Source organism: Myodes glareolus, chromosome 1, assembly GCF_982192425.1.
Source record: "Myodes glareolus chromosome 1, mMyoGla1.1, whole genome shotgun sequence".
NCBI classification, from domain to species: domain Eukaryota; kingdom Metazoa; phylum Chordata; class Mammalia; order Rodentia; family Cricetidae; genus Myodes; species Myodes glareolus.
Genome location: NC_142026.1, coordinates 2,620,698 through 2,644,469, shown reverse-complemented (window position 1 = coordinate 2,644,469; position 23,772 = coordinate 2,620,698). Strand labels below are relative to the sequence as shown.

The window sequence follows — 23,772 nt, the reverse complement described above, 5'->3', positions numbered from 1 at the left end:
ATATTTTAAGTTAGTTATATTTCTATAGTAGAGATGATGGAATTTTCTGGCAAAAAGTATAGAATATAGTATAGAATAGTAAGGCCAGAATAGACTACAGATTTAAAAACTTGATCTTCTTGTCTCCTAAATCTACATTTTCTCTTCTGTCATAATATCTTTCAACATACATGTCTGTATACAGTAAGAACCTTTTGTGTGTTTCTTATCATAGCATACATACTCAATAGGAAATCTACCATCCTAACAAAACTAAGTGCACAATAAGTTATTTGGATGTGTGCATGCATGCACATGCTGTTGGAGGTGGAACCTAGAACCCAGAACTCACACTGTGCCACTGAGCTAAGATCCCAGTCTATTAGTTATTTAAAACAGCACTAAACTAAAACAACCATATATACAGAAATGTCATCTTTATAAATATTCTAAACTCAAGAAACTTAGAGACAATTAATGTAACAGTGAGGATAAGTGATACGTATTATCAAATTCCATAAACTATAATATAAAATATTTATGGGAAAAATAATTAGAAAATATATACATTTTAAACTGCTTTATTAGGGTAATAGGAATACAGGTAGATAAATATCTTTCAACAATATTCTAAATAGGGCTTTGTTTTTCTTAAAAATACACACCATTTGGGCTACAGAGATGGCTCAACAATTAAGAGCCCTTGCTCTTCTTGCAGAGGACATGGGTTTGATCCCCAGTACCCATACATGGTGGCTAGTTATCTGTTACAAAACTCAAATTCCTGGGGATACAATTCCCATTACTGGCACTTAATAACAACAGTTTTGCACATAGTGCATGTACATACATACAGGCAAAGCACAAACATACATTTTTAACAAGTATATATGTATATACATATACACACACAATTTTTAAAACTATGAAGAAAACATTACAGTTAGAGAGATAATTCAGTGGTTAAGAGCATACACTGCTCTTAAAAAGGATTTAGTTCGGTTCCCAGCACCCTCATCAGATGGCTCACAACCACCTCTAACTCTAACTCCAGGGGATCCAATGACCTCTTTTAGCCTACATAAGCATTGCACTCACATACCTAAATCCACGTTCAGACACATAAATTACAACTTTGAAATACTATTTATAAAGGAAAAGATTCAATTGTAGAGAAATTAAAATGGCAATACACAAAGTACAGAGAAACACAGTTTAAAAGCAAGAAAAGGATATACTAAAGTCTACATTTGAGTTCCAACTTCAGTGTAGTATAATTTGAGGTTGGATATTGTGGCATCCAGCTGTGTTCATCAAAAAATTGGACTGTAATTTTCTTTTTGTTGTTATGTCTTTATATGGTTTTGGATCAGTGGAATACTGACTTATTGATCACATTTGGTAGTGTCACTCTCTATTTTGTGAAACAAGTTATGAAGAATTTGTATGAGGGCTTCTTTGAAAGTTTGATAGAATTCAAATATGAATGTCTTTGGTCCTGGGTGTTTCTTTCACAGAATGTTTTTGATTATAACTTTGAGCTCATTGACTATTGTGGGTCTGCAGTATCTTCTGGCTTTAATTTGGTATGCATCTAGAAATTTTATTTTTTCAAGGTTTTTAGACTAACAATTTTCATAGTAATTTCTAATTAATATTCTAAACTTTATTGACTGTACTTTATTGATTCTGTTCTTTACTAGCTCTTTAGGCTAACAATTTTCATAGTAATTTCTAATTAATATTCTGTATTTTATTGGAATATTTGATGAATCACACTCTTAATCTCCGTTTTTAATCACAAAATAAATTTGTGCCTTCTCCCTCTTTCTTTTTTGTCAGAAAGCAGAGTCCATTCTGAAACCTTTTTGAAGAAGTTTTTAAGAAGTTAACACCCTGCAAGCATGGTGGGACATGCCTTTAATCCTCGGACTTGGGACACAGAGGCAGAGAGATCACTAGAAATTTGAAGCCAGCCTGTTCTTCATAGCAAGTTCTAGGGCAGCCAAGGCTATATCACATTTTGTTTTCCCTGTTTTGTTTTGATTTTCCCCTGCTTGTTTGTTTTTGAGGTAGCTCAAGTGCACCAGAAGAACTAAGATAATAGGCATGTATCATCAAGTCTGGTTTGAATATCTTTTTTTGAACTGCAGGATGGAATTTTTTGTGACACATCAAAAACCTACTTCCTCAGTGTGAGCAAATGTAGTCTGTTATTCACAAAATAAAACAGAACTACACATGACAACAATCCATGGGTTTCACATTGTACCTCGATGGAAAGCTGCTTTTCATCTGCCTCTTAATGCCAGCCCTACTTTCCCTTAACTCCAGTAGTAGTTTTTGCTTTGTGTCAGTACAAAGTATGAAGGGTGGGGAAGGAAGCCAATATTCCAAATAATCTGAGATATTTCAATAACTTCCATATAGACTGACTCATTCATTCATTCTCTGACTCTCTACCTTCCCTCTTTCCTCCTTTTTCCTTACCTTCTTCACCCCCAATCTTGAGAAATAAAAGCTCTAGTCATCACAGAACAGTGATAGTATGAATTTTACATCAATGTCTACCACACAAAGACTTTATTCACATGAGAAGAAAAAGGTGACTCAGAGAAGGAAATGATAACAAATGAGAGCAGACACGTGTAGATTAGAAACGGCTTCAGCGCTGGCTCTGACATAGTACATCTGAAAGTTTTTAAATCTACGAGGCAATACTATGAACAAATGAGCACTGGGTTTAGACCCAAAAGGCACAGGAACAAGTCTGTTATTCAGGTGTAGGAGCTGTGCTACAGATGTATCAGTTGGCATTCAACAGTTCATCACCAGTTGTTCTTGGCATTTTGACTAGTTGTGGCTTTCTGTAAGTCTCCAACTGCTGCAAGAAAGCATTTTGATGAGGTGCAAGAAGTGCACTTACTTACCGTGTTTTTATCTTTGTCTTTCCTTGTAGTGATTCCTTGTCATAGTATATACTCTTATTTAGGTTGCTGCAGACTAAAAATTAAGAAACATGTCCAATCTTTTCTTTTAGGTGTGTGTGTGTTCACATGTGGCTAAGTGTGCACATGCTCATGTAAGTATGAAGGCAATAAGTCAACCTCAGTTGTCATACCTCAAGTGCTGTCCAACTTGTATTTTTGTTTTTTTTAATGAGAAAGTAATTTTATTAAATTATAAAAGTTTCCATTTCCGCCCCTCCTCCCAACACCCTCCCACTCCCCCCACTCCCTCTCCTCCTCCCTCTCCATCCCTAAGAGTAGTCAGGGTTTCCTGCCCTGTGGGAAAATCAAGTTCCTCCCCCTCCCTCCAGGTCCAGGAAGGTGAGCATCCAAACAGACTGGATACCCAAAATCCAGTATATGCAGAGGAAACAAGTCCCAGTGTCATTGTCAATGGCTTTTCAGAAAGACTCCGGGCCAGCCACATTCAGAGAATCTGGTTGGATCACGTCCTTGTTCAGTCCCAGTCCAACTGGCCTTGGTGAACTCTCCAACTTGTATTTTTGAAACAAAAGTCTCTCAGTGGCACCTGGGGCTTATTGATTCAGCTATGCTGGTTGGTTACTGAGCCTGAGGGATCCTCCTGTCACTGCCTCCCCAGCTCTGGGATAGCATCACATACCACCACATCCAGTATTTTTATGTGGGTACTTGGGAATAGAACTCAGGCTCTCAAGCTTATGTGGCAAGCATTTTATCTACTGAAGTATCACCCCAAGACTGCTCCAGTTCTTTTTTATCCACCTAGAAATTTATGACCATTATATTCTTTGTAATTTTTCCCATCTTTAGATTTTACTTACAATGTGACTATCAATAAATTATCTTATGTTTATAAACTATAGATTATAGGGGCATCCTAATAAGGGAGTGATAAAGCATAAAGCAAGGAAATCATAGAAGAGGAGCAGAAAGATTTGAAAAGTCACAGAATCAGAACATCTGCTGTAAGACAGCATCTTCTATAAAAGACAGGGAAGCTACACCCATAGAATCTCAACTATATAGCTGCCTAAATATGGCTAGACCTGAACAATGATAACACACCTTACGTGCTAATGTGGATGAGAGAAATTTCATAAGGCCCCACCCCTGCATGAAAATCAGGGCAATTAATGACTACTAAGAAAAGGAGAATCAGTCTAATTCAGGGAGGAGTATCCCCTGCAGGCTAAGTAATCCCAAACTGTCACCCCTAAACACACACACACACACACACACACACACACACACACACACACACACACCAATAAATTGACCCAACAGGCTGTATTTATACATACATATGAATATTTATGTGACAATAACAGTGAAATAAGAGGTTATAAACGTAATAGGGAGGGAACTAGGAGGAATTGAAATCGGGAGAGAAAGGAGTGAAAATGATGTTAACTACAATACTCACATATGAACCTCCTGTAGTAAAATGAGTGGTGGTAACACGTAGGCAGATGACCCTCCTACATAACCTCCATCCCATTTTTCCAATTTAAAGAAAACAGAAGCAATTACTTGCCATATATAACTCCTTGTTGATGCCAAGGTACTTTCTGCTTCCACATCCAATATCTGCCACTATAGAACCACTTGGCAAAGCTTTCAGGAACTCCGTGATGTGTGGCCATGGGCTGTGTCTTGTGCTGCTGAAGTGCCATGCAATCAAATCATAGACACGATGAACATGCTCTTGTTCCAGCTGGCATGCTTCTTTACTGCTCTCTGGAAGGGAAGGAAGTGTGGCCTTCCTCTGTCTGTCGCAGACCGAGGAGTAACCTAAATGAGAAGAAAAAAAACTCTGCATCCAGGTGTGAAACATACCTATAAACCCACCACTGTAGAATCTGAGCAGCAGGACCACCATTAATTTGAGGGCACACTGTACTACACAGTGAGTTCCACGCTATCTAGGCTTATAGAGTGAGACCTATCTCAATCAATCACTTACTCAATCAATAATAAAAAATAATGAATTAAAATAGATTTATTATGTAAGGCAATGTTAACTTTTTATGCAAAAGACTAGGGTAGCAAATAAAATCAATATATGGACAGGGTCGAGGGGTAGTTTACGGCTGCTAGGGGAAGAGTTATCATTTTCTTCAGTTACATAGTCACTGATAAGTTGTCCATGGTCCAGAAAATAATTCTACACCACATTCAAGTAAGCAATTCTAATTAAACTCAGTGGGTCAGGAAACAAAACGCAGAACAAAATGCAAAACAAAACAAGTAAGGAGTTGGGGATTTGTTGGTAGAAAGAGAGTCAGTGGGAGAAGGAAGAGTAATAGGGAGTGAAAATGACCGAAATTTACAACACATGCATGAAACTGTCAAAGAATAAAGAGGAGGAAAGAAAAGGAGAAAAAAATCTGCAAACTGAATAAAAAGAGCCAGTGAAATGCTTTTAGTGTTTCACTTATAATTAATAACCATCCACAACAATGACACATTTGCATAAGAAACCTAGCTTCTCTCTCCAACCAAATTTTTAAGTAGCTCGAGAATAGGAGCTTTGCTTTAGTTTCTATACCTTATAAGGCTGCCAGTAGTGTTAACACTTATCAAATACCAAACATATTTTAAAGTATCACATTTTATAAACTCACTATAGTGTTAGCAAAATTAGCAAAAACTCATTTTCAGCTTCACGAATAAAGTAATTTCAAGGTTTTTTTTAAAAACAGGATTATCATTTTCAGATAAGAGGTTTTGTTCTTTAAGATTTATTTTCATTTCTATTCTTGTCTCTGTGTGCATACGCCATGTGGGAGGGGAGTGCCTGTGGAGGCCAGAGGTAGCAGATCCTTTGGAGCTGGAGTGACAGTCTGACAACATGGGCACTGGGAAGAAACAAACTCAGGTCCTCTGGGAGAGTTACAGCTGAACCATCTCTCCAGCCCTGAGATAAAAGAGTTTTCATTTATTTATTTTGCAGCTAAATAAAATGGCCATTGTTACAGGCTACCCCAAATTGAAACTCCTGTGATGTAAAAAGCATTTTCTGATTACTGTCATTACAAATTAACATTTATAAAGTAACAGAATTTTCTGTTGATTTCAAGAAATAAATATAGAGAACAACATACTCAGATAAACAAATCAGAACAGCATCCTGTGTGTGCAGTTCTTCTACTAAATTATAAACCTCCACTTACTACCCCAGAGTCACTCACACAAGCAATCTGTCCTCTCCAAGTTCTCTGTTGAGATTACAAAAGAAAAATTAAAGGCCTGACAAGCCTTGCCAACAAAAATCATTTCTCCATAAGAAATGTTTTATTGCCTTACAATCCCAACACTCTTAGCTACTACTTCAAAAAATAAAGCATCTTCTTGGCACTCAAGGATGCTAAAGGACCAAATATCAGGTAAATTAATGATAAAATATAGCCTCTGCCTTCAAAGAATATAAACTGTGATGGAGGTAGCTCAGAGAAGTGCTACAAAAGCCTAACACATGCTCAGTACAGCAGATGTTACTGGAGAAGTTAAGAAAAAGCTCTCCTAAGTATTGACGCCCTTAAAGGGTTTCCATACCTCATTTATTCTGATGCAGAATAGATGAAATTAGAGACTTACTACAATTACAGGGCACAAGCCTCACTTTCTTAAATGTAAATGATGTTTGAATTCCCCGCTTGCTTAAAGTCAAGTCTCCGATGTCACTGGTGATTATTCCACCCTTGAACTGCTCAGATGCTTGGACAGTATCAAACTTTCTGGGTGTAATTCTGAAGACAATAAGTAAAATAACTTACTTGGCATTACAGTGACAGCATTTAGGGAATACAACAAATGTTGGGATTAGCATGCTGTTTCAAATACATGACATTCTACAAATTACAACGCACTTGAAAAAGAATATACATAAAGCAGGTTGGAATTTTGTTATATTTTTTTCCAGAATAAACATCAAAAGGTTGATTTCCTATGCTGGCATGCTTATTTCAATTTATTTTCCCCTTCACCAAAGATTGTAACAAGCAAATAGTTGGTATACCATTTGTTTGCTTCCTCTATCACACTTTTCCCCATCTCTGACAACCTACACCCTTTCCTCCATCACTTTCCACAGCATGCAAATGCACACTCACAGTCAGTCAGTCACTTTGGAGGTAATGAATGTCAATGGCAACCTTCAAATATAATGTTAATATTTATTTCTTCCTCCTAATAATATAACAAAGAATGAATAAGACTTACATCAGCTTTAAATTAAATATTAGTATGACTTAGAATCAAACTTTCATATATAACTACTGTTAACATTTAAGGACCTTCAATAAAAAAGTGTGATCAAAATAATATCTGAGACATGTTATAATCTTTTTGTATATTGTGAAGATGTGTCACTCTGAATAGTTTAAAAAAAAGCTGAATGGCCTAGGCAGGATTTCCAGGGAGAGAGGATGCTGTGAAGAAGGGGAAATGCCAGGAGACTCGGAGCAAGAACGGGTAATACAGAGTAAAAGTAACTGAACCACATAAAAGAATACAGATTAAAAGATATAGATTAATTCAAGTTATAAGAAATAATTAGAAACAAGCCTAAGCTATTGACCAACCTTTTATAATTAATAACAGTTTCTGTGTCATTCCTGGGGAGCCGACAGTCCCGATGAAAAAGTCTGACTACAAAGAAGCTTTAATAGATAACAAGAATAGATTGTTTCACAATATATATGCAAAATAACTCCTTATTTTGCACTTACTATAATGCCATTATTCTTAAAAGTTTAAGAATGAGCGACAACACAAAGAGCCTGAACCCCAAAAGAAAACCTGCTTATTTTCAAAATTCTAAGAATACTTGAGAAAATTGATTAGACTGCATTTGAGTGCAAATATTTTAATGGCTATGAAAAAGAATCAAAATCAGGCCATTTATTTTTTATGACTCAAACTTAAAGACAGTTATTCTTTGTTCCCCTAAACTCAATTCTCAGGGTGGGTCCAAGTGTTGCAACAGAACAGCAGCTGCAGCTTCCCCTCCCCACTGTCCACACCTCCTGTGGATCTCAATACCTCACATTGGCTTTTTCCTCTTTGTTGTGTCCCAACCTCCACCTCTAGCAGACACCCAGTTCAATGACAGGAAAAGCCTGAAAGAAGACCAGGTACCAGGTAGGCTGCCCAGGGAGGGACCTTCTCCATTGTCTCTGTTTTCCAATCTAATTCTCAGGGTAGCCACCAGGGCTGCAACAGAACACTGGCTTCAGATTGCCTCCCCAACCTCCGTCTATGTATCTGATGACTTCCACAGACCATTCTTCCATGGCCTCCTCTCCCCATTTCTTCACTGTGTCCCAGCCCCCAAATTGGGCAGATAACCTCTACTTGGGCATACCCTACTCAACCACAGGCCATGCCTGCCAGAAGACCAGCCCCGAAAACACAAGTGGATACCCCATGCTCAACCACAGGCCACACACCACAGAACACCAGGAAGGCTGCCAACAGATGTTCTGCAACTTCTTGCTTCCACAGACCCACTCCCCAGGGTTATCCACAGCTCTGTAACAGTATATAAGATGCAGCCTTGCCTTGCCCCTGTCCATACCTCCAGTGGGTCTCATGGTCCATCCCCCTCTAGGATACTCTCCCACTGTATCCCACCCCCATTGTGGGCACTACCACTTGCTCAACCAAAGCTATGACTGCCAAATGACCAGGTAGACTGCTCCCTAATTTTCTCCATTCTCTCTGTTCCCTCAGATCCAATATTTAGGATCATTCCTAGCACCGCAACAGACTATCTCTCCCTGGCTTCCCTTTCCCCCAGCCTCCAACACCAGCAAGCATTCCCACGAACACACTAGTCAAGGAGGCCAGGAAAAGGCGAAACAGTCAACACACAACCCAACAAAGGCAAACCTAGACTTACAAATCACCTGAATCCCAGGTGCCTAGATGCCAACACAAAAACAGTTCATAACAGCAAGGGAAATATGTCTCTGCCAAAGCCCACCTATCCTACTACATAAAGTCCTGAATATTCCAACATCGCTAAAGCACAATATAAAGATCTTAAAACCAATTTTATGAAATGACAGAGGTCCTTAAAAAGGAAATGAAAAAGCCCTTAAAGAAATCCATGAAAACACAAACAATTGGAGGAAATTAATAAATCCCTTAAAAAAAGTCAAGAAAAACCAAACAGTTAAAGGAAACAAATAAACTTGAAAATGGAAATAGAACAAATAAAGAAATCACAAGCTGCGGGAATTCTGGAGGTGAAAAATTTAGAAATTAAAACAGTAAGAATAGAGTAAGAATTCACCAACAGAATACAAGAGATGAAATACAGAAACAGGTATTGAAGATATGATAGAAGAAATGGATACATCAATCAAAGAAAATGTTAAATATAAAAAATTTAACACAAAACATTCAGGAAATCTGGGAAACTATAAAGAGACCAAACCTAAGAATAATAGGAATAGAGGAAGAGAAAATTCCCAGCACAAAGATATAAAAAAATATTTTCAACAAAACCAGAGAAAAATTTTCTAACCTAAAGAAGGACTTACCTATAATGGTACAAGAAGCATATAAAACACCAGTTAGATGGGACCAAAAAAGAAAGTACCCCCACCACATAATAAAACACTAAACATACAGAACAAAGAAAAAAGTTGTAAAGTAAAAAGATCAAGTAACATATGAAGGCAGACCTATTAGAATTATATCTGACTTCTTATGGAGACTCTAAAAGCAAAAAGGGCTTGGACGGATCAGCTGCAGACTCTAAGAGACAACAGATGCCAGTCCAGATTATTATACCCAGTAAAATTTCAAATGCCACAAATGGAAAAAATAAAATATTTTATGATAAAGTCAAATTTAAACGATATCTATCTATAAATCCAGCCTAACAGAAGGTGCTAGAAGGAAAAATCTAAAAGAAGGTTAACTACACCCATGAAAACACAGGAAATAAATAATCTCACACAAGCAAAACCAAGAGAAGGAAAGCACACACACACACACACACACACACACACACACATACAAAACACATATATAGACAACACATACACACACCACCACCACCAACAACAAAATAACAGGAATTAAGAGTCATTGATAAACATTTCTTAAAATAAATGGTCTCAATTCTTTAACAAAAAGACAAAAACTAACAGAATGGATTCAAAAACAGGATACAATGATGCATACAAGAAACACACTTTATCAAAGATAAATATTACCTCAGGTAAAGGGTTGGAAAATGATATCCCAAGCAAATGAACCTAAGAAGCAAGCTGCTGTACCCATTTTAATATCTAACAAAATAGACTTCAAATTAAACAAAAATGATTGCAAAGGACACCACATATTCAAAGGAAAAATCTAGCAAGATGACATTTCATTCTTTACATTTATGCTCCAAACACAAGCTTGCCCACACCATTTGTAAAAGAAACATTAGTATAGCTTAAAGCACACATCTAACCTCACAAATTGATAGCAGGAGATTTCAACACCACACTATCACCAAAGAACAGGTAAGTCAGCCAGACAAAAACTAAACAGAAAATTCCTGGCACTAACAGACATAAACTAAATGAGTCAGATATTTACAGGACATTCTACTTTCTTCTTTGTACCTCATGGAACTTTCTTCAAAATGAGCACATAATTGGACACATGAGTCTCAACTGCTACAAGAAAATTGAAATAACTACCTACAACCTGTCAAACCACCATGGATTAAAACTGTATGGATATAAACAACAGAAAGCTTACAAATTTATGGAAACTCAACAATTCCCTAATAAGTAAAAAAAATGTGTCAAGAAAGGAATTAAGAAAAAAGTTAAAGACTCTAGAATTAAATGAAAACGAACAGATGATATACCTAAATTTATGGGACACAATGAAAGCAGTACTACAAAAAAGTTTATAGTATAAATTGCCTACAATATAAAATTGGAGAGATCTCATAACAGCAAACAGCATGCCTGAAAGTTCTAGAACAAAAAGAAGCAAGCACATACATGAGGAGTAGAAGGCAGGAAATAATCAAACTGAGGTTTGAAATCAATTAAAATAGAAACAAAGAGAACAATATAAAGAATCACCTTTAATCCCAGCACTTGGGAGGCAGAAGCAGGCAGATCTCTGTGAGTTTGAAGGCAACCTGTCTACACAGAGAGACCCTGTCTTAAAAAAACAAAAAACAAAAAATAAATAAACAAAAATAAAAAAGAATCAATGAAACAAAAGAGTTGGTTGAGAAAATCAACAAGATAAACAAACCCTTACGAAGTAAAACACAACAATAATCAAATTAATAAAAATCATAAATGAAAAGGTAGTCCTAACAACAGATAGCAAGGAAATCCAAAGAATCAAAAAGACATACTTTAAAAACCCAGACTCCACCGAAATGGAAAATGTGAAAAAAATGGATAATTTTCTCAATACATATCACATGTCAAAAATAAGCCAATTTAGATAGACCTATAACTCCTAGTAAAATAGAGGTGGTCATTAAGTTTCTCAACCAAAAAAGGCAAAGGGTCAGATGATTTTAGTGCAGAATCCAACCACACTTTCAAATAAAAGCTAATTAATACCAATACTCCTCAAATTATTCACCAAATAGAAACAGAAGGAACAATGCCCAATTCATCTGATACCCAAACCATATAAAGGCTGAAAAAATAAAAATAATTATAGACCAATTTCTTTTATGAACATAAATATAAAAATACTCCATAAAATTCTTGCAAACGGAATCCAAAAATCACATCAAAAAGATTGTCTCAGAGATGCAAGAATGGTTTAACATACAAAAATCTGTGAATGTAATCCACCATATAAATAAAGTAAAGAAAAAACCCACATGATCACTTCTTTAGATATCAAAAAAGCATTCAGCAAAATCCAATACCCCTTCATGATAAAACCCCTGAAGAGATTAGGGACAAAAGGGACATACCTAAGCATAATAAAAGCAATTTATAGCAAACCATAGTCAACATCAAATTAAATGGAGAGGAACTCAAAGCAATTCCACTAAAGTCAGGAACAAATTCTCTCCAAATCTATTCAATATAGTACTTGAAGTTTTAGATGGATGGATATGTCAACTGATGGATTATAAGGAAATACAAATGGAAAGGAAGACTTCATAGTATCATTATTTGCAAATGATATAATACTATGCATAGATGACCCTAAAAATTCCATGAGGGAAGTCCTATAACTGATAAACAATTTCAGCACAGTGGGTGGAAACAAGGTTAATTAAAAAAAAATCAGTAGCCAGATGTATGCGCCTGTTTCGAGGTTCAGGTGTTCACAGAAAAGTGCACGCAAGAGTAGCCCTTCTATACATAAATGACAAGTCGACTAAGAAAGAAATCAGGGAAACAAATGTAGTGGCATTTCAATTGTATTTTAATAAATAAAGCTTGCCTGAAGATATGAAAGTACCCCACTAGTCAGCCTTATAGACCAAGGTAATAAACACCTTTAATACCAGTAGCCATAGTAGTTGACCATAGAAATTGGGCAATGCATGCCTTTAATCTAAGATGTGCACACCTTTAATCTCAGAACTAGATATGATTATAAAATGAGAGGAAACAGCACTCAGATACAGTCTCATTCTAAGGTTCCTGGAGACAGGATCACCACGGATGGAAGTCGAGGTAAGAGTCAGTGGCTGACTGCTTTCCTTTTTGGTTCTTCAGGTTGAGCGCTAATTTTAGTTTCTGAGTTTTTTATTAATTGTGCTTCAGGCAACACTTTTTACAGTTAGCCACAAATAATATAAAATAACTTGGGGTAATTCTACACGAACAAGTGAAAAACTTGTATGATAAAACCTTCAAGTCGACCTTTCCCAGGCTTGTGGAAATCTGGTGTGGCCTGTGGCCTTGGTCCCGTTGAGATGCTTCAAACCCTTATTAAGAATGTCTGGGTCCCCATGAAACCCTACTATACCCAGGTTTACCAGGAAATTTGGGTAGGAATGGGATTGATGACCTTCATCCTTTATAAAATCAGGAGTGCTGATAAAAGAAGTAAAGCTTTGAAAGGCTCCAGTCCTGCATCTGCCCATGGTCATCACTAACTGCTCCCTGAGTCCACTCAAGATGAATCCTGTCGGCTACACTTAAGCAAGCTATGTTAGATGGGAACATGGAACATTGCTGTACACTTCCCTAAGTACCATTTACAATGTGGCATTAATAAATATGTCTGAACAGCATCAAAAAAAATAAATAAAACCTTCAAGTCTTAAAGAAAGAAACTGAAGAAGATATAAGAAGATGGAAAGATTCCCCATGTTCATGGATTGGAAGAATTAACAAAGTACAAATGAATATCTTAACAAAGGCAATCTATAGATTCAACATAATCCCCATCAAAATTAGAACACAATTCTATAAAGCCCTTGAAAGGACAATTCTCACCCTCATAAGAAAAACCCAGGATAGCTAATAATAAAAGAACTGCTAGAAGTATTACCATCCCAGATTTTGAGTTGTACTACAGAACTATAGTAATAAAAACCTTATGCACTAACATAAAAACAGACAAGTGGATCAACAGAATCAAAATGAAGACTCAGACATAAATCCACTCACCTATGGATATCTAATTTTTGATTAAGAAGCCAAAAATTCACACTGGAGAAAAAGAGTTTCTTCAGTGAATGGTGCTAGCCAAAACTGGATGTCTGAATGACACCTGTCAGTATGGATACAACCAATAACATAATTGACAGCTCATGCTGATAAGGATGTGGAGCAAGGGAACTACTCCTCTACTGCTGGTGAGCCTGTAAACTTGTATAGCCATAGTAGAAATCAATATGTTTCCTCAGAAAATTGGGACTCAATCTACATCAAGATCCAGCTATATATACCACTCTTAGGCATATACCCTAAGAGCATTCCATCCTACCAGAAGGACACCTGCTCAACTATTTTCATTGCAGCTTTATTCATTGTAAACACAAACTGAAAACCTAGATATTCGTCAACAAAAGAATGAATGAAGAAAAAGTGGTACATTTATACAATGTACTCGGCTACTTAAAGTGACAGTATGCAACTTATAGTTTTACAGATGAAGTATGCTTGTTTATCACTGGCTTAGAATGTTTAAATATATAAAGAACTAACAAATTGTTGGAGAGATAAAGTAATATTTGGCTAAAGCAAATATATTAAAATGTTGATTGAAGGATCTAGGGAGCAAGTTTAGGGGTGTTTACAATTCTATTAACTTTTCTGTATGAAAGTGTCTATAAGAATTTGATGAAAGGGGGGGTAAAATCTAACATGTCTTGCTAAAATCAATGTATATAGTTTTTGATTTTCTGAAATTAAGCTATGGTCCACAAAGAAGAATAAAATAATGAACAAAATTATTTTATTAGAGATGATCATTGGTGCATTAAATTAAATCCCATGCTGTGATAGGGAAGGATTCTAGGAGATTTGTTTCCAGTTCGCCAACAAATTTATCAGTCATTGTGTCAAGCATCAAAGATTTCAAACTTGAATGCAAAGTGCAGGTTCTCAATCACCTAAAGGTTGGAGGCAGAGACCCACATTGGAGAACTGAACTGAGCTCCCAAGGTCTAGCTGAAGAGTGGAAGGAGTGAGAATATGGCAAGGAGGTCAAGACCATGAGAAGCTGACCCACTGAGACAGTTTGCCTGAGCTAATGAGAGCTCACGAACTCCAACTGGACTGGGAGTGAAAGAGCATAGGATCAAACTAGTCCTGCTGAATGTGGCTGACAGTTGGGGCAGACTGAGGGGTCACTGACAGTGGCTCTGGGATTATGTCTCTACTGCATGTTAGGATTGGAGGTGGGAGGGATAGGAGGGAGTGTGGAGGAAGTGGGAGGAGGGGAAGGATTGAGAATTTGGATTGGTATTTTTTTAAAGTAATAAAAAAATTATGGCCAAAATTCAACCATTTTACAAATGGGACAAACATTTAACTTGTGAAATTCAAACATTGCCCCTGGCATCAAAGGAAGGAAATGTTTTTCAAATTCAGAAACTGCAATCTAACCAAATAAGGACAGACAAACATAAACATGAGACTAATCAGTTTCAAAACATTTGTCGTGATATACACAGCCCATAAGTCAAGGAAAAAAATTTAATAACCAATAACACAAGGTTATAAGAAGTATATTTTAGAGTATAGAGAGTACTTATTACTAACGGATATTATTGTCGTGTCCTTGCTACTACATCTATCAAGCTAGCATCTACCACCTAAAACATTTCATTAAAAACTAGTCTTGGGTTTTTTATAAATACCTATTTATAAATTTATTTTATAAATTTATTTTATAAATACCTATTTATAAATAGGTATGAACTAGAACCAAGTTTTTGCCTTATCTAGTTTTTAGTCTACTCTCAGTACCAATATATAAAGATCTGAAGACAATTACATTGGCTTTACATTTCTAGTTTCTAACATTATTTTGGAAAATTTAAAAAAATGATGATAAAAGCTGTCATCTGGGGCTTATATACCTTATTCCTAGTCTTTGTCTAAAAGAATATAAATGTAGGAGATTAGAGAGATGCATCAGTGATTAAGAGCATCGACTGTCTCTTCCAGAAGACTTAGGTTCAAGTTTCAGCCCTACTTAGTACATAACCATTTGTAACACTATTTTCAGGGGATCCAATAACCTCTTCTGGCTTCCACAGGTACTGCATAAATATGAAACACAAAAAAGCATACAGGCAAAACACCCATACACATTCAAAAAAATTAAAAACATCACAAAAATTTAAAAAAATACCTTAAGATGATACATAGCACTGATATTCCAGCACTTTCTAACTCAATGGACAACTATAACAGCAAATAAGACAGTCAACAAAATGTGAGCTTTCTATATATACAGAAAGGGAAGAGAAAGAAGAAACACCAAAAAGATATTCCAAAACAGAAAAACAGCACAACACATGATGATATCAAGGAATGAATCTAACTGCAAATTAGATATGAATAGAAAATTACTTGCAAGAAAAGAACTGATTAACACTTTCAAAATCTGTCTTCTGACTTCACACATTATTATATGTGTACATTTCTACTATATGTGCTTTGACACATGAAGGCCTGCACTCAAAGACCCACCAGATAATTTTGAACCAAAAATACAAGCATAAACAGCAGAATGCATGAGATGGAAGGGAGAATCTCAAGTGCTGAAGATACAACAGAGCAAAGAGAACAGGCTCAGTGGTCAAATAAAACATTAAATCTAACAAATGCTGAAGACAAACTATCCAGGAAAAATGGGACACCATGAAAAGTCCAACCTAAGAATAATAGGAATAGAAGAAATCCAACTCAAGAGCATAGAAAATATATTCAAGAAAATCATAAAAGAAAACTTTTCCAACCTAGAGAAAGATATGCAAATGAAGATACAAGAAGCTTATAGAACACCACACAGACAGCACCAAAAATTAAGTCCCCACACCACCTAATAATAAAAAAAACTAAACATACAGAATAATGGGAGACTGTTAAGAGCTGCAAAGGAAAAAGGCAAAGTAACATAAAGTCAGACCTCTCAGAATTTTTACACCTGACTTCTCAATGGAAACAATAAAAGCCAGTAGGTACTGGTCAAGCAGTAAGCAGACATTAAGAGAACACGGATGCCATCCCAGACTCCAATACCCAGTAAAACTTTCAATCACAATAAACAGACAAAACAAGAACCAGATTTAGCCAATGCCTAGTCACAAAGCCAGTACACAAAGTACTAGAAGGAAAACTCAAACCCAAGGAAGTTAGGTACATCCAGAAAAACAGAAAATAGATGCTCTCATAGCAGCAAATCCCAAAGAAGGGAAAAACATACACAACATCACTAGCAATGAAAACTAATATGAAAGGAACTAGCAATCACTGGTTATTAATATCCCTTAATATAAATGGACTCAACTCACCCATAAAAAGACACAGGCTAACAGACTGGATACAAACACAGACTCCATTCTTCTGCTGCATAAATAAACATGCCTCAACCTCAAAGAGAGATACATCTCCTCAGAGTAAAGGGGACCAATGGAACTGAATTGAAGACCCAGATATCAATCCACACACTATGAACACCTGATTTTTGAGAAAGAAGTTAAAAATATAAAATGGAAATAAGAAAGCATATTCAACAAATGATGCTGGCATAATTGAATATCAACATATAGAAGAATGAAAATAGATCCATATTTACTGCAACGCATAAAGCTCAAGTTCAAATGGATCAAACACCTCAACATAAAACTATCAAACTGAACCTTATAGAAGAGAAAGTGGGAAGTACACTTGAATGCCTTAGCACAGGAGACCAGTCCCTAAATATACCTAAATATAACTCCTGTAGCATAGACACTGAGAGAAACAATTAATAAATGGGACTTCCTGAAAGAAGTCTTCTGTAAAGGAAAGGACATGGTCAACAAGACAAAGCAGCCTACATAATGGGAAAAGATCTTTACCAACCCTACATCGGACAGAGGGTTGACCTTGAAAATATACAATGAACTCAAGAAATTGGTCATTAAAACAAAAAAATAATCGGGTAAAAAAAATGGGGTACAAACCTAAACAGAGAATTGCAAATGATTAATCTAAAATGGCTGAAAGACACTTAAGGGAATGTTCAACATTCTTAACCATCAGAAAAATGCAAATCAAAATAACCCTGAGATTCCATTTTATACCTGTAATAATGGCCAAGATCAAGTACACTGACAACAGTTTATGTTGGCGAGGATGTGGGGTAAAGGGAACATTCCTTCATTGCTGAAGAAAAATATATAGCTTAATAAAAACAATTAAAAATAAAAAATAGTAATTATTACATAAATTAAATATTGTTAAGAGGGGAAAAAATCAACCATCTCCATGATTTTTAGTTTCATTTTTCAAAGTTATGTCCTGGTCAAATTTTAATTTATAATAAAATGTTTATTGTCATCCTTAGATGACCAAGTCCTCATGGTTTTTGCTGAACTGATTATCTGCCCACTACTCCTAGCTCATTATCACAAAGAAATTTATGGTAAGGGCATTGCTTAAAACACACCTAACAACAAAAGACAGGTTGCACTTCCTTAATAACTTAAATGAAACGTTAAGTAATTATGCAGTGTGTCTATTATTCTCACATGTCCTGAGGCATCTTACCCCTTGCTGGTAGCTCAATAAGCTAGACCTTAAGCAAAAGAGCATGAACTAACCTTCAGGAAACATCATGTTATCTGAGATACAAACTTAGTGTAATTGTGCTTGTCTTACTTACTTTTAAGTATCCTCACATGAATACATATCAAAAATGTATGTATATTTTTCTGAGGTACAAAAGCATTTAAGGTGACTACAGTTTAACTGTAAAAGCAATACAAATAGCTCAGACAAAAAGTCAAGACTACATTAGCTCTCTATAAGATATACACTACTATTTCAAGTTTTGTTTTGCTTTGTGTTGGATTTAGTTTTGTAGCAAAGTTTCACTCTATAAGCCACATTGGCCACGGATTCATGGCAATTTACTTCTTTTAGTCTCAAGAGTGCTAGGATTAATGTATGAACAGACATATCTGACAACAGTTTTCAGATTAATTTTTTAGAAATACTATGAGACTTTAAAAATACTCTAAGGATAATGATAAAATTAAGGCATTGAAATATGACTTAGAGTAAAATGAGGAAAAACATGATAGGAACAATTTGGGCTAGAACATTTAAGAATTAAAAGCCATCTTAGGAATTTCTTTCTTTTTATTTAAAGTAAATTTTATTAAATTATAAAAGTTTCCATTTCCGCCCCTCTTCACAACACCCTTCCCCTCCCCCCACTCCCTCTCCTCCTCCCTCTTCGTCCCTTAGGGCAGTCAGGGTTTCCTGCCCTGTGGGAAGTTCAAGTTCCTTCCCCCTCCCTCCAGGTCCAGGAAGGTGAGTATCCAAACAGACTGGATCCCCAAAATCCAGTATATGCAGAGGAAACAAATCCCAGTATCATAGTCAATGGCTTTTCAGAAAGACTTTGGGCCAGCCACATTCAGAGAATCCGGCCAAATTCAGAAAATCTGGTTAGATCACGTCCTCGTTCAGTCTCAGTCCAACTGGCCTTGGTAAACTCTCATTAGATCCGTCCCCTTGTATCAGTGGGTGATAGCATCCCTCGCAGTCCTGATTTCGTTTTTCATGTTCTTCCTCCTTCGGCTCCTCATTTGGACCTTGGGGGGCTCAGTCCGGTGCTCCAATGTGGGTCTCCGTCTGTATCGCCATCCTTCGCCAGATGAAGGATCTATGGTAATAAACAAAATATTCATCAGTATGGTTATGGGCCACGGCCGGTTCAGGCACCCTCTCCTCTGTCCAGAGAACAATCTGGGGGATCTCTCCTTGGACCTGGGATCCCATATATAATCAAGTCTCCTGTAAACCTTAAAATGACTCCCTTAGTTGAAATATATTCTTCCCTGATCCCATATTCATCCTTCCTCCCTCCCCCCCCATCCCAGGCCACCGAGCTTTCCCCATTCCTCCCCTACTCCCTTCTCTCTAACCCTCTCCCCTTCCATCAACACTCCCACCTCACCCCCCATGCACCCGAGGTTACCTGGGACTCTTGTCTATTTCCTACCTCCTGGCGGATAGCTAAATAATCTTCATCAGATTCATCTTCTTATTTAGCTTCTCTAGGATCACGAATAATAGGCTCAAAGACCTTTAATTATGGTTAGAATCCACTTATGAGTGAATACATACCGTGTTCCTCTTTTTGGGTCTGGCTTACCTCACTCAGTAAAGCGTTTTCTATTTCCATCCATTTGCATGCAAAATTCAAGATGTCATTGTTTTTTACTGCTGAGTAAAACTCTAATGTGTATATGTTCCACACCTTTTTTAACCATTCTTCTATTGAGGGGCACCTAGGCTGTTTCTAGGTTCTGGCTATTACAAATAGTGCTGCTATGAACATAGTAGAAAAAATGCTGTTGTAGTATGTTAGGGAATCTCTAGGGTATATTCCCAAGAGTGGAATTGCTGGGTCCTGAGGGAGGTTGACTCCCAGTTTCCTGAGAAACCGCCACACTGATTTCCACAGTGGCTGCAAAAGTTTGCATTCCCACCAACAATGGATGAGTGTTCCCCTCACCCCACATCCTCTCCAGCATAGGCTATCATTGGTGTTTTTGACTTTAGCTATTCTGACAGGTGTAAGATGGTATCTCAAAGTTGTTTTGATTTGCATTTCCCTGATCGCTAAGGAGGTTGAGCATGACCTTAAGTGTCTTCTGGCCATCTGAAGTTCATCTGTTGTGAATTCTCTGTTCAGTTCAGTACCCCATTTTTTAATTGGGTTAACTAGAGTTTTAGTGTCTAGTTTCTTGAGTTCTTTGTATATTTTGGAGATCAGACCTTTGTCTGATGAGGGGTTGGTGAAGATCTTCTCCCAGTCAGAAGGCAGCCTTTTTGTCTTACTGACAGTGTCCTTTGCTTTACAGAAGCTTCTCAGTTTCAGTAGATCCCATTTATTCATTGTTTCTCTTATTGTCTGTGCTACTGGGGTTCTACTTAGGAAGTGGCCTCCTGTGCCTATATCTTGTAGACTACTTCCCACTTTCTCTTCTATCAGGTTCAAAGTGGACGGATTAATGTTGATGTCTTTAATCCATTTGGACTTGAGTTTTGTGCATGGTGATAGATATGGATCTACTTTCATTCTTCCACAGATTGACATCCAGTTATGCCAGCACCATTTGTTAAAGATGCTTTCCTTCTTCCATTGTATACCTTTAGCTCCCTTGTCGAAAATTAGGTGTTCATAAGTTTGTGGGTTAATATCTGTGTCTTCTATTCGATTCCTTAGGTCGACTTCTCTGTTCTTATGCCAATACCAAGCTGTTTTCAATACTGTAGCTCTGTAATAGAGTTTGAAGTCAGGGATGGTAATGCCTCCAGAAGTTCTTTTATTGTATAAGATTGTTTTTGCTATCCTGGGTTTTTTGTTTTTCCATATAAACTTGATTATTGTTCTCTCAAGGTCTGTGAAGAAGTTTGATGGGATTTTGATGGGGATTGCATTGAATCTATAGATTGCTTTTGGTAGAATTGCCATTTTTACTATGTTGATTCTCCCAATCCAAGAGCAGGGGAGGTCTTTCCATTTTCTGGTATCCTCCTCAATTTCTCTTTTCAAAGGCTAAAAGTTCTTGTCAAATAGGTCTTTCACTTCCTTGGTTAGAGTAACCCCAAGATATTTTATGCTATTTGTGGCTATCGTGAAAGGTGATGTTTCTCTGATTTCCCTCTATGCTTCTTTATCCTTTGTGTATAGGAGGGCAACTGATTTTTTGGAGTTGATCTTGTATCCTGCCACGTTACTAAAGGTGTTTATCAGCTGTAGGAGTTCTTTGGTAGAGTTTTTGGGGTCACTTATGTATACTATCATATCGTCAGCAAATAACGAAAGTTTAACTTCATCCTTTCCAATTCGAATCCCCTTGATCTCCTTATGTTGTCTTATTGCTATTGCTAGAACTTCAAGCACTACATTGAATAGGTATGGAGAGAGTGGACAGCCTTGTCGCATTCCTGATTTTAGTGGAAAGGCTTTGAGTTTCTCTCCATTCAATTTGATGTTAGCTGTCGGCTTGCTGTATATTGCTTTTATTATATTTAGGTATGATCCTTGTATCCCCAGTCTCTCTAACACCTTTATCATAAATGGGTGTTGAATTTTGTCAAATGCTTTTTCAGCATCTAGTGAGATGATCATATGGTTTTTTTTCTTTCAGTTTATTTATATGATGGATTACATTGATAGATTTGCGTATGTTGAACCAGCCCTGCATCTCTGGGATGAAGCCTACTTGATCATAATGGATAATTTTTCTAATGTGTTCTTGGATCCGGTTTGCCAGTATTTTATTGAGAATTTTCGCGTCGATGTTCATGAGTGAGATTGGCCTGTAATTCTCTTTCTTGGTTGTGTCTTTGTGTGGTTTTGGTATTAGGGTAACTGTAGCTTCATAAAAGGAGTTAGGCAATGACTCTTTTGTTTCTATATTGTGGAATACGTTAAGGAGTATAGGTATTAGCTCTTCCTGGAAGTTCTGGTAGAATTCTGCATTGAAACCATCTGGTCCTGGGCTTTTTTTGGTAGGGAGATTTTTGATAACAGCTTCTAATTCTTCGCGACTAACAGGTCTATTTAGATTGTTCACCTGTTCTTGGTTAAACCTTGGTATATGGTACTTATCTAAAAAAATGTCCATTTCTTTTACATTTTCCAACTTTGTGGGATATAAACTTTCATAGTAAGATCTAATGATTCTCTGAATTTCCTCTGTGTCTGTGGTTATGTCCCCCTCTTCATTTCTGATGTTATTAATTTGCATGTTCTCTCTCTGCCATTTGATTAATTTGGATAGGGGTTTGTCAATCTTGTTGATTTTCTCCAAGAACCAGCTTTTTGATTCATTGATTCTTTGGATTGTTTTCTCTGTTTCTATTTTGTTGATTTCAGCCCTCAGTTTGATTATTTCCAGTCTTCTACTCCTCCTGGGTGAATCAGCTTCTTTTTTTTCTAGATCTTTCAAGTGTGCTGTTAAGTCTCCAATGTGTGCTTTCTCCATTTTCTTTAATTGGGCACTTAGTGCTATGAACTTTCCTCTTAGCACTGCTTTTATAGTGTCCCATAGGTTTGAGTATGTTGTGTCTTTGTTTTCATTAAATTCAAGGAAGAGTTTAATTTCTTTCTTTATTTCTTCCTTGACCCAGGGGTGATTTAGTAGTTGACTGTTCAACTTCCATGAGTTTGTTGGCTTCCTGGGGGAAGCATTGTTGTTGAATTCTAATTTTAGTCCAAGGTGATCTGACAAGACACAGGTAGTTACTAATATTTTTTTTGTATCTGTGGAAGTTTGCTTTGTTACCCAGTATGTGGTCAATTTTCGAGAAGGTTCCATGAGCTGCAGAGAAGAAGGTACATTCTTTCCTATTTGGGTGGAGTGTTCTATAGATGTCTGTTAAGTTCATTTGATTCAATACCTCCAATAAATCTCTTAATTCTCTGTTTGGTTTCTGTCTGATTGACCTGTCCATTGGTGAGAGAGGAGTGTTGAAGTCTCCTACTATTAGTGTGTGTGGTTTGATGGCTGCCTTGAGTTCTAGAAGAGTTTCTTTTACATATGTGGGTGCCTTTATATTAGGAGCATAGATATTCAGGATTGAGACTTCCTCCTGACGAATTGTTCCAGTTATGAGTATGAAATGTTCATCTCCATTTCTTCTGATTGATTTTAGTTTGAAGTTAATTTTGTTAGATATTAGAATGGCCACACCCGCTTGTTTCTTAGGTCCATTTGCTTGGAAAACCTTTTCCCAACCCTTTACTCTGAGTAGATGTCTGTCTTTGTGGTTGAGGTGTGTTTCTTGTAAACAGCAGAATGTTGGATCCTGTTTTCGTATCCAATCTCTAAGTCTGTGCCTCTTTATAGGTGAGTTGAGTCCATTGATATTAAGTGATATTAATGACCAGTGGTTGTTGACTCCGGTCATTTTTTTTTTTTTTTAGGTAGTAGAATGTATGTGTTTTCCTTCTTTGATTTGTGCTTGTGAATGGTCGCTAGATGTTTTGAGTTATTGTAGGCAGTGTTGGGAATGTTGGATTCCTTTGGTAGTGATTTTCCTTCTAATATTCTTTGTAAGGCTGGATTAGTAGCTACGTATTGTTTAAATTTGTTTTTATCCTGGAA

At 36.8% G+C, this 23,772-nt stretch overlaps 1 protein-coding gene and 1 pseudogene across 1 annotated transcript in view; one reads left to right on the top strand and one right to left on the bottom strand.

Moving 5' to 3' along the window:
* The window catches only part of LOC148123234 (tRNA (carboxymethyluridine(34)-5-O)-methyltransferase ALKBH8-like), an 85,370-nt gene that overhangs the window by 16,249 nt on the left and 45,349 nt on the right, over positions 1 to 23,772 (bottom strand). The window contains exons 5-6 of the mRNA XM_087896316.1: positions 6,567 to 6,718; positions 4,504 to 4,760 (exon numbers count right to left, since the gene is read on the bottom strand). Coding sequence (XP_087752442.1) covers positions 4,504 to 4,760; positions 6,567 to 6,718 — 409 coding nt within the window. The remainder of the gene's footprint in view (positions 1 to 4,503; positions 4,761 to 6,566; positions 6,719 to 23,772) is intronic.
* LOC148123236 (ATP synthase subunit ATP5MPL, mitochondrial pseudogene) lies at positions 12,842 to 13,160 on the top strand (annotated as a pseudogene).